A 12,614-nucleotide genomic window follows, 5' to 3' on the forward strand; every position below is an offset into this window, starting at 1 on the left:
CATATAAAATATTATATAACATTCTTTTATCAAGACTAACCCCATATGCTAAAGAAATTATAGGTGATTATCAATGTGGATTTAAACGTAACATATCAACTACAGATCAAAATTTTCACATCAGACAGACGCTTGAAAAAAAAGTGGGAATTTAATCAAAATATCCATCAGCTATTCATTGATTTCAAAAAAGCATATGATTTGGTCAAAAGAGATAAATTATATAATATATTAGTAGAGTTTGGAATACCTAAGAAGCTTGTTAGTATGATAAAAGTATGCACCAGTGAAACAGAAAGTAAAATTCGTGTGGGTATTAATGTGTCTGATAAATTTACAATTCATGATGGATTAAAACAAGGAGATATGTTATCTCCATTGCTCTTTAATTTTGCCTTAGAATATGCTGTTAGGAAGGTAAAAGAAACTAAAGAAGGACTAAAATTAAACGGTGTGACTTAGTTGTTAGCATATGCAGATGATGTAGACTTATTAGGGGATTCATGATGGTTGCAGTAAACGCGGTTTAAAATTACTTACGTGTAATTTAGAAGATTTCACACTTCCACATTGCACAATTTAATGGTTCAATCCTATTAATTTCGAAGATCCACTGTCTTCATTCACAAAAGGGTACGGCGTTTTTGACGGGGGCGTACCCAAAAGCAAGATTAGTTTGGTTGTCAAAAACGCCGTACCCTTTTGTGAATGAAGACAGTGGATCTTCGAAATTAATAGGATTGAACCATTAAATTGTGCAATGCGGAAGTGTGAAATCTTCTAAATTTCACGTAAGTAATTTTAAACTGCGTTTACTGCAACCATCATGAATTCTACACCTTTCATACGGAAGGAAATGCGGGAATATGAGCGTAATATCAGGAAAATACAAACCCGACAAGCGGATATTTCATTCCTCAAGGCATGCAGGAACAGTGAAGTGACTTCGAAATTCCTCAAGTGGAAAACATTCACCACCAGCTATAGCGTTAAAAAGGTCGTGTTCAATGAAGAAAAACGGGCAACCCCAGCACCCCCGCCAGCACCATAATCAACCTCACCAACCTCACTGTGCCGACAGAATTCCACTCCCTCCTCCAACACGGCCTCAAATTTAACCTCCTGAATGACTCCCCGCTCCCTAGACTTAATCTGCTCTGCCGAAAAAACAGTGTTTGCTGAGTGTGTATGCCTTACCTGTGCTTCCATCATCCTCCGCCAACACGCCCAACCTACTAGCAAACATAAACCCACAGTGCACAATAAACTAAGGAACACAACACAGGAATTCCGAAAGTGGCTACAGGACAACAAATGTTGGTGCATAAAATCATAATGGGAAAAGGCCAATACAGTGACAAAATGCATGCAAAACTAAACTCTGATGGCTACAAAAAGCTGAAACGTGACCCCACAAGCAGATACAATACAGCCATCTGCCGAGCCATAGATAACTGTGCCCTCCTTCAAGATAGTGAAAAGAAGAAACTAAGGATCACCCACCCCAGCCTTCCCTGTGCATACGGCATACCAAAAACTCACAAACCAGGAACCCCTTTGAGAATCATAGTGGCCTGCTTAAATCAACCGAGTGTCCACCTGACCAAATGGCTCCTCCAGAAACTGACCGTCCACAATGACAAACTCGCCTACTGCCTAAAAAACGGCTTTGAAGCAAAAGAATTTGTCACCTCTTTTGTCAAAGCCGACAACTGCAAACTAGCCAGCATAGACGTAGTGAACATGCACTCCTCCATTCCAATCAGATTTGCACTTGACTCGACCAGAACATGGCTCCTCAGCAATAGCACCCCCCATTTGTAACATATGAAATCTGCAACCTTCTGCAAGCCTGCCTCACCCACAACTATTTCCAGTTCGAGGACAGTTTCTTCCACCAGACAGGAGGCCTAGCGATGGGCAACCCCCTTTCTGCACCCCTATCCAACTTTGTGCTGCATGTGGCCGAGAAGTCAATTCTCACCAAACCAGTGTTTGCTCATATAAGATACAAAAGATCAAAAGCGCCGTATCCTTTTGTGAATGAAGACAGTGGATCTTCGAAATTAATAGGATTGAACCATTAAATTGTACAACGCAGAAGTGTGAAATCTTCTAAATTTCACATAAGTAATTATTAGGGGATGATATAAATACAATTAAGAATAATGCTAAAATATTTTTCAAAACTGCTAAAGAGATAGGTTTGGAAGTTAGCAAAGAGAAAACTAAATATAAGTTTACAGGCCGAAACCAAGTGTTAGGTAATAATCAAAATCTAATTATTGATAACAACCAGGCCTGTAGTAGCCAGGCAGGGGCCGGGGTAGCCCCCTTGGAACTGCCATCAGCCACCCCTGGCACTGCCGTCAGCCCCCTTGACTTTAGGTAAAACTATTTTGTATAATTTTTTTGCAGTGAAGAGTGAAAATGTAGACAGCAGATATTGTTTTCCTCACAACTTTGGTGAAGGATAAATTTACATAACATGAACAGCAGCTATTATATTATTTATCTGTAAATTTGCTGCCACTGTTGCGACCTGCCTTTTAGACAGAAATCTGTGACTTCGATGTCATCATGCAAATTCCCTCTGTATCTGCATCAAAGGTGAACAGATCCCAAGTTTTGGGAACGAAGGGGTGTTTCATTGCTTCGGGCAGGGGTGGAATGTACTGTAGGCACTGTGATTGAATATTGTACATTTTTTGTGTGATTATAAATATCTGTATCATCAAAAGTAGTATGGATTGTTGTGTAGTAAGCCATGATTTCAATAACAATCAATTAACACTTCAAGTGAAGTTTTTGTATATTTCTAAATTTTATGTAACTTTATAACCCCCCCCCCCACACACACACACACACATGCACATAATTTACCTTCATTTAACACTGTTAAGCTTTTGAAAAATGATCTTTGTTTACAAAGCCCCCCCTGATAACCTGTGAGCCTCCCTGGAGATCAATTCTAGCTACGGGCCTAATAACAACTCATTTGAACCAGTTTCCAAATTCAAATACTTAGGAGTAATATTAACAAATGAAAATTATATTAAAGAGAAAATAAAAAGTAGGTTTAATTCAGGAAATGCATGTTACTTCTCTCTTCATAAACTTTTGTCTTCTCGTTTAATATCTTAGAAACTAAAAGTTAAAATATACAAAACATTAATTTTGCCTGTAGTATTATATGGGTGTGAAACTTGGTCCCTTATATTGAAAGAGGAACATAAATTGAGAGTATTTGAAAATAAGTTCCGTAGGAAAATATTTGGACCTAAAAGGGATGAGGGTACAGGTGAGTGGAGAAGGTTACATAATTTAGAACTACATAATTTGTATTCATGTCCAGATATTACTAGAATAATTAAATCAAGAAGACACAGGCCATATGGCACAAATGGGAGAAGAAGGAAGAGTTTACAGGATGGTAAGAGACCTGTAGGAAGACCAAGATGAAGATGGAGGGATAACGTTGAGATGGACCTAAAGGAAATCGTTAAAGATGGAAAAGAGTATATAGATCTTGTTCAAGACAGGGACAGATGGAAGGCCTGTATTGCTGCAGCCATGAACCCTCGGGTTTAAGAAGGCTAGAGAGTTAGTTATTTAGTTAGTTTAATTAGCCAAAATGAAAACCTGACCCAAAGCTTGTTTATCACGAAAACTCACTGCACGCCCCTGAGGCAACACACTATACAATCAATCAACAATGCATTGTAACTCCAAAACATAGCAATAGGAATTATCAACAAACTTACAATTTGTTACATCCATATTCATTACTATCTCAATGAACATTTTATTGATAGTGATTGATATTGATTTGGTGTTTTTAAGTTCACTTTGTGCACAGTATGGCTAATTGGGACTCGGCCTACAGTTTAAAGTGGGATCCGAACCACTATGTGCCTCCACCAGGTATTGAACCCAGGACCCCTTGATTACAAGGTGATGACACTACCACTCCGCCATTGGGAAGGCCTCTCAATGAACATTCTAATTTATCATATTTTTCTTGTGAGTTTAACATACAAGTTGGTAGTTAATCATGCCCTCTTACAATTGTGTCATACCATGTAAGTCTTTATGCATAATAGCATGGTCATTACACCACACACATATATTGTGTCACGAACAACCTTAATCTTCTATGCCTCATACAAATTACAAATGTCTTTCACAAGATAAGTACCTAAAGAAATTCTTGAAGCTTTCCTGGAGGCAAATATTGAAGAGGTTTTCTCGGGCAATCAGCCAGGTGATTTCTGGAAAGGCTTCTGAGCTTTCGAGAGCTAACGTCACTCTCATCTTCAGGGATTGAAGTGCAGAGATAAGTCAGGGTGACGTTATATGTATTTGGTGTGGGAGGGGTTCTGTGTAGCTGGAGGGCCAATCAGGTGGTGCACTCCAAGTCAACTATCTCTAACCAGGCTGGGTCCAGTTCGAGTCCCATGTCCCTGTTGAGGTTGTCCTTTTCCCCGTGTTTGGCTATTGCTTCTTTGATGAGATGGTCCCAGTAATTTGATGCTTTATTGATGATCTCGGTGGTTGTGAAGTCAATTACGGTAAACCCCAGGTGTCTTCTGTCCTAGGTCGTCTTTGGGGTTTCAAAGTCGGCTTCTAACTTTTGATGGCGGTTTCTGGATTGTCTTGATGTTGTGTTTTGAAAGAATGTGGCTGATGACTGCAGAGAGATTACCGGTGCATGGGACGATGGCTATGTTCTTGTCTTCTTGGTCATCAGGTGGATGCGGGTTTGTTCGTTGGTTGTTCTTTGTGTTACTTTCTTTAGCGTCTTGTTGATAATGCCTTCACTGTATCCATTCTGTCTGAAGGCTGTACGCAGGTGTCTTATTTCCTGTTGAAGGTGCTCTGTGTTGCTGATGGCGATGGCTCAGTGAAACAATGTCGAGAGTACTCACCTGGCTGATTGCCCAAGAAAACCTCATCAAGTACCTAAAGACTTTTGTACCTTATTGTCTATCTTACCACATTCATGGATAAGGCTAGGAGGAGAGGGCACTAGAAAAAAATAGTGGGAAGGGCAGAAGAGACAGAATTTTCTGGAGAGTGTCATGCTTAGTATACCACTAAATACCATACCAAAATGAAAATTTGGTCTAAAAAGATAATTTATTTATGTAATTTTGTTGTCTCCCCCAGGGGCTTGTAGGGTCTGACTGGTTGACTCACTGTCCCATAATACAAAAAAGTGTGTTTACTATACATTATTTCTGAAAAACAATATTGTTAACATATTGATTTAGTTTATTTTACAACGTTGTATGTCACTTTTCTGCCCCTTTTGGCTAATCATGACAACTATTTACATAATTATTGAAGCTGTCCTGGAGGTGAATAATGAAGAGGTTTATTTAGGATATCAACCTGGTGATTTCCAGATAGGCTTCCAAGCTTTAGAGAACTAACATCACAGTCATCTTCAGGTATTGAAGAACCCCCCCCCCCCCCAAAGCATAATATAATACCCATCTTCACCACACTGAAATATCCGATCAAAAATACAGCAATAGAGAGGACAATGAGATGCACCAGCATCACGCTGGTAAAGAAAGAATACATTTAACAAGACACGAACTTGCATCAATAGACAGAAACCTACTTGATAGTCACCTGAAATCTCTTCTTCCATTCAGTGAAGGACTGGAAATGGACAGACATGTCCACCAAAGCCTGCATGGAAGTGCAAGCCAGCAAGATGAAGACCAAGTAAATGCAGTGTGTTTTAAAAGTTCTGTAGGATTCTAAAAAGCTATAACTTTAAAGTAATAGGTTTATTACCATGATATGTGGTTCTTTTACACAGAGGAAAATTTAAAATTTTGTTCTGCCCACACTGCTGAATGATGTGTGTGCAGGTGATCATGTGATCATGTGATTCCAAGATGGTGTCGATGCAGGTAAAAATCTTGTGTTTTGGTGTGGTGAAGGTTCCAAACAATGTTTGGAAGAACACCTCCAGCAGAGACAAGTATCCAGAGATGATATGAATAGTTTAAAGCTAAAGAAAGCATAGCAAATTTGCCACATAGTGGGAGGCCAAGAATGAGTGACTATGTGGTGGATGCAGTGCAGCAGAGCATGCAATGGAGTCCAATGAAGTCTCTTAAATGAAAATCCTTGGAACTGGAAGTGGCGAGGTCTCTGTTACACAGTATCTTATGCAAGAAGTGAAAGCCAGGTACTACAAGTTGAACTTTGTGCACAATCCGATAGAAGAGCACTGTGACTTGAGGAAGGAATTTCTTTTCTCTGATGAGGCTATATTCCATGTTTCTCGAAAAGTGAATAGGCACTACTGTCAAATTTGGGGAATTGAGAATCCACACGAGTTTGAGACACACAAGCAGGATAGCCCCAAGGTCAATGTCTGTTGCTCAGTCTCCACCTTATTAGTCAATCCATTCTTCTTTGAGGAGGACATGGTGAATGGCACCAGCAGGTGCATATATTCTAGGCTAGCTAGGCTATCTCCAAAGCCCAGACTAAATACAGAAAATAAATGACTAGCAAATGTGACTGTTGTTTGTTTCACTCTCAAATAACGACCGCGGGAGAAAATGAAAGTACAAGTACATGGGGATGGATTACTTTCCTTTAAAGCTACCACCAGGCTTCATCGGTTAAATTCTTCTCCGACCAGCACCTGGAGGCGATCTGTGATGTATTTGTACTGGCTTCCAAACCCAAGCTACAGCACTGTATCCAAGCCTTGGACTTTTTACAACTGCGGTAATACCTTACACTGATGCCAATTCACTAACCAGCATGGAATTATTCTCAGAAAAGGGAAATTTTTAAATGGAACTAAAATTACAGGAATGGGAAAAGCTGACAAAGTAACAGGGATTTTGTCCCCCTCTGGGCCTCTGGGCCAACACTGTACCATTGAACACACCCAGAAGTGAGAGCGCTGACCTTCAACCAAACATGATTTACAATGGTGACAAAGTCTTGAACCCCTCGGCTGCTTTATTTATGACTGGGAGAGAGTGGCTGACCATGTTGAAGGAAGTTCAAGAAAATTACGTACTTTACTGCATGGATTTTATTTAGTGTATTGAGTGAGTGTAAAGGTAAAAGTGTTCTCCTGTGCATAGCACCATGCCATGAAGGCGTATAGGGGGTGTGGGGGTAACGCCCCACACTTTCTTGATCCGGTCGTGAGTGGGGGTGATGTGATCAGCATCACGCCCCTGACCGCCTTTACCCCCCAGGGTTTCCCCCAGGTACCCATGTTATTCGACGCTGGGTTGGCGCCGGGCCCGCTTCCACCGTTAGAAAAGTTCCCAGATTTGAACCGGCCGGGGATCGAACCCGGGACCTTTAACATGGTAGTCAGACGCGTTACCGACTGAGCCACCGCTCACCACTGAGTGAGTGACATATACGTTTTGAATGACCTGTGCTGCATAGTGTAGTGAATGAACATGAGTGACATAATTAACGAACTATTGACGAAACAATTTACTCTGCTTTTGTATGAGGATAAGCTTCAAATGATATGATGAAACTGATGATGAAACACTCATGCCTAGGCTAGGATTCGAACGCGGGATCCCTAGTAGATGGTCATTAGTATATGTTGTTATCATTATTCCTCCTATTGCCACCGTAAACTGGTCGATTACATATGAGGAATAAACTGAATCAACAAATAAAACAAAAACCTATTCTTTCAAGGGGTTCTGATTTGTAACGTGTAAGTTTCTGTACATTCATGACTTGTACGTTCATGAACTTGGAAATGGGTGTGGTTCACAACAGGATGCACTCAATGCACTGTTGATCTTAACTTCGCTGGTCTTCAGTCCACGTACACTCTCTACCCTTCAGTGAAGTAAGGTCAGCAACAACAGGAAAGCTGTGGTTACTGTGATGATTTCTAAGAACCAGATACGATCAGATACCCCACGTGCAGAAAGCCCCACATGTGAGGACACCACATGAGAACGACCCGATGACATGATGCAAGGACAGTCAGTCCTCTGTCCATGCTTCCCTGGCCTTCTGCACTTCCTGAGAATGACACGAGGCAACAGAAATAACCCTGCCTAAGGTTGCTTCGGCCACACCTGAAGTATATAAGCCTTAGTCACAAGACTAGAGGTGTGGTAGTCGACCAACAGATTTGAAGTACAGGTGGAGGCGCTGTCCAGTTTCTGACCCAAGATGGCTATCCACCCAGCCAAGTCCAGGCTGACTTCAGCACTTAGAAGATGGACAAGGATCTTCACTTGAAGCTTACTAAGTATCGCTAATCTTCCTTTCTTCCTTACAGCTCTCCCCCCACCCCACCCTTAACACATAGGTTAGGATATTCTGCATATATCAGCCACATCTGTTATCTATAATATACCTTGTTATTGTTAATCATAAATTATGCGCACCTAATTATGTCTACATCTTACAGGTTCTCCTAATTAGTATTAAGACTCTACCTAGATAATAATGCATTCTCTTTCAGCTCTAATCCCAGACGTCTGAGTTACATAACTCCTAACGGTAGTGCTTGGGCACAGGCCCGACAACTGTTACAGATTTGATCCCCCTTTTAACACATATTGCAAGTTCAGATCAAATTTTAGACTCTTAAGTGCAGTTCTGATTAGCTGACTTAAACTTTAAAAAACCTTGTCTAACTTGTTAAACTTGATGATAAAATACAGAATATTTGAGTCTTCAAAAATATTAGGCATAGTATATTTAAAAGCCTGGTAGTCGGGAGGGGTGATTGCCCCCATCGCCTCCCCCCAATAGATCTGCACCTGCATCACTTCAAAATCCAAGAAATTGAACGAAAAAAACTCGTATTTGAACATTACGGTATGAAGAGATAGCCCAGGTTTTGAACCTAGCATACGCCACTGGGCACCAGCTACCTGAACATATTACAGACTTTCCTTGTCCTGGAACTTCAGAGGTTAGGCATCATCAATGAGTTCCACTTCCAGCAAGATCTTCCCCAAAACTTTGCCCTTGAAGTTTGTGAGTTTCTTGATGGTCAATTGGGGGATTTGATGGATTGGCTGCAGAGGGCCCACAATGTCATCCAGACCTTATGCCTTGCGATTACTGCTCTGCTGCATGTCAAGACTCAGGTGTGTGCACAGAAAACTACAGATCTTGACAACCTGAAGTTCAAAATGCATGATGTGATTCACAACATTCTGGACCAGCACTGTCAGAACACAATTCTCAGATTGAAACAAAGATGGCAAGAGTGTATGGATGTGAATGGTGCCCAGCTGGAGATCTGGCAATGAATCAAACATTAATTTTAAAGTTTCCTCTGTGTAACAAACAATATTTCATTGCAATAAACCTAATGCTTTAAAAATTATAGGAGTTTAGATTCCTGCAGGACTTTTAAAATACCCTGTATATCTGCCTAACCTCAGACAGTCAACCAACAGGCTGACGGGCTAAACCGGCAGAATACCATCCACCACACCATTGTTAACCTGATGAACAAATGTTTTGACGAAGCCACGATCTCCATCTGTCGAAGGTGTTGAACCTCATGTCAGTTCCTAAGACCATCCCAACCACAGACATTATCAGTAGCATTGAGTAAGCCATGAAAGATCTCCAAGTCACAGCTGCCCAGGACATATGTTGAGAAGTATACATGGCCAAAGCCAAACATCACAGCAGCAGAGAAAGTTGCACTCAAGCAAATGAGAGAAGACATTCTCACTGACAGCACATACTGACCTTTAATCTGAGATCCACAGCTGCAATAGAAAGGAAACCCAGAGCTCTACTGAAGAAATCCACACTACCAAAAGAAACTCAGGACCAGTACACCCAATGGAATAGTACCACCACAACTATATGGCCTTCCCAAAATTCACAAACCTGCTCTAACATTAAGACCTATTGTCAGCACCACTGAATGCCCTACCTACAGACTCGCCAAATTTCTAATGGCACAATTCCAACCTCTGACGGGCAAGTGCAATACCATGTCAAAAACTCACCAGACTTCATCAAGACCTTGCAGAGCATCAGAACTTCTCTCGGTGACCTTCTGGTCAGCTTCGATGTAGTAGCACTCTTCACCAGTGACACTTCAATATTCCTTGAAACTGTTAGAGCAACATTTCTCACCAGACATCATCAATCTCTTCAAACATACATACCCTGACTTCGATCTGTTTCAACTACAGGGGCAGGTACTATGAACGAACTGATGGAGTGGCAATGAGATCCCAGGTCTCACCTGCAATAGCCAATTTCTTCATGGAGAATTTCGAACATGAAGCACTTCATTCAGCTCCACAGAAACCTGTCACATTTTACAGATACATGGATGACACCTTTTGTCATCTGGCTCCATGGCAAAGCAGCACTGCAAACATTCCTGAATCAGCTCAACAACCAACACCCAAACATCAAATTTACCATGGAGACAGAACATCCTCATCACACCCAGACCAGACAAAACTTTAGGATGCAGTGTATACAGGAAACCCACCCACACAGACCTATATACCTCAATGCCAACTCTACATTGTTTCACCAGGCTATCTCCCAGCAATTCAGAACACTTTCAAGATGAAATAAGATACCCATGCACAGCTTTCAGATAAAATTGATACACTGAAAACATCATCAACAAGGCACTAGAGGAAGTAATGCACAACAGGAACAATAAACAAACCCCTCACACAACTAAGAGGAGAACATAGCCATCATCCCATAAACTAGAAACCTCTTTGCAGTCATCAGCCACATTCTTTCAAAGCACAACATCAAACCAGCACCAAAAGTCAGAAGCCCAAACCTGAGAAAGAAGACAACTGGGGTTTACCATATCATCTGTTCCTGTAATAAAGCCTACATCGGACAAATGGGGAGGACAACTGAACAATGTTGCAAAGAACACACCAGCTACATCAAGAATTTTCATCCCAAAAAATCAGGGTTAACAGAACATTCCATCCAGGAATGTCATAAAATTGACTTCATAAGAACCAAGATCATCAATATATCATCCAATTACTGGGTCTGAATCATCAAAAAAGCAATAGCCATCCATGGAGAAAAGGAAAACCTCAACACGGACACGGGACTCGAACTGGACCCAGCTTGGTCATCAATAGTTGACTGAGAGCATGGGCGTCGGAGAGACTTTACCTGATTGGCCCACCACCTACACCAGTTTCCTTCCAAACCAAATACATAAAACCTTGCCCTGACACATCTCTGCACTTCAATTCCTGAAGATGAGAGTGATGTTAGCTCTCGAAAGCTTGGAAGCCTATCTGGAAATCACCTGGTTGATATCCAGAGAAAACCTCTTCAACATACGTATCTGCGCATGTATAAAGCACAGACCTGTAGCAAGGGTGGAAGAGTGACTGTTGTCACTGAAAGTACTGAGACTAAAAGGTGTGAAAGGTTAGGTGGGAGAACAGCCACAGGCTGAACCTTGATCTTCAATAAAGAAAAATTGAATTTGAATTTGAATTTTAATAACTGAAAAATAACTAGAAAAGAGTAGATATCAAAACATCATGACACCATATTAAGTTAATATTGTTGTAAGCTTGCACAGAATAGATTCAGTTAAGATTTTCTTTGGTGCTCAACTCATAGTGCAGACAAGTTTATACTTATAACTTAAAAGCTAATTATTATTACTATATATGATATGTTAATGTTGATGTGATGTGCTATAAGTAGGGACACAAATTTATGGTAAATAAAAACTGAGGAGAGTGGTAAATAAAATGTTAGATCAGCGGTAAATAAAATGTTAGATCAGCGGTATATACCAGCAGTGAAGAAAATAAATTGGCACACACTTTTTCATTATGAGAGGAAACAACATACAAAAGAGCTATAAATTGATAAACCTTCATTTTTATTCATGGTGATGGCGGTAAACGCGGTTTAAAATTACTTACGTGAAATTTAGAAGATTTCGTACTTCCGCGTTGCACAATTTAATGGTTCAATCCTATTAATTACGAAGATCCACTGTCTTCATTCACAAAGGGTACGGCGTTTGAAGCGGAGATGGTACCGCGTCACTACATTGTTTGTTCCCGGGCGGCGGTGGTTGCGTTTTTTCCCGTTCGGCAGCACTGGCGCGCGCATCTTGGTTTGTGTCGTCTGCTTCCTGTTGTCCGGTGGCGTTGTCAGTTGGGGGTTGGGGGGCTGGGCAGTGTTGCTTGGTAATGTGCCGTTCCTGTTTCCCGCGTGGCTGGAGGGGGGTCGAGTATGTGCATAGCATCTTTTCTTTTTCAGGTCGGGGATCTTTCTGAGGACAGGGTGCCAAGTTGGGTGTGCTTGCCCATTGTCCAGGTTGAGTGCTGGTTTCTGCTGGATGATGGCATGGGTTTCTTTGATGGTGTTTTCTATTACAGAGCCGGTTGGGTGAAGTATGGATATGGAGGACATGGTGTGGTTGGTGGAGTGGAGGTGTTGGGAGAGGCCTGATTTAGGTGTGTCGTTTTTGGCATCTTTTACATGTTCGTTAATCCGTTCTTGGACGGTGCGGATGGTTCTGCCAATGTAGGTGTTGTGGCATTGGCATGTGGTCTTGTAGACACCGGGGGATGCAAGTTTGGGTAGGT

General features: G+C 41.3%; 1 protein-coding gene across 1 annotated transcript; it reads left to right on the forward strand.

Annotated features, from left to right (window-relative positions):
* Positions 1 to 1,335: 1,335 nt before the first annotated feature.
* Positions 1,336 to 1,824, forward strand: LOC145981967 (uncharacterized). The gene has a single exon (XM_083115477.1). The coding sequence runs from the start codon at positions 1,336 to 1,338 to the stop codon at positions 1,822 to 1,824; it is 489 nt and encodes a 162-aa protein (XP_082971603.1).
* Positions 1,825 to 12,614: the final 10,790 nt, after the last annotated feature.

This window comes from Lepisma saccharinum, chromosome 2, assembly GCF_977018435.1.
Source record: "Lepisma saccharinum chromosome 2, izLepSacc3.1, whole genome shotgun sequence".
NCBI lineage: Eukaryota > Metazoa > Arthropoda > Insecta > Zygentoma > Lepismatidae > Lepisma > Lepisma saccharinum.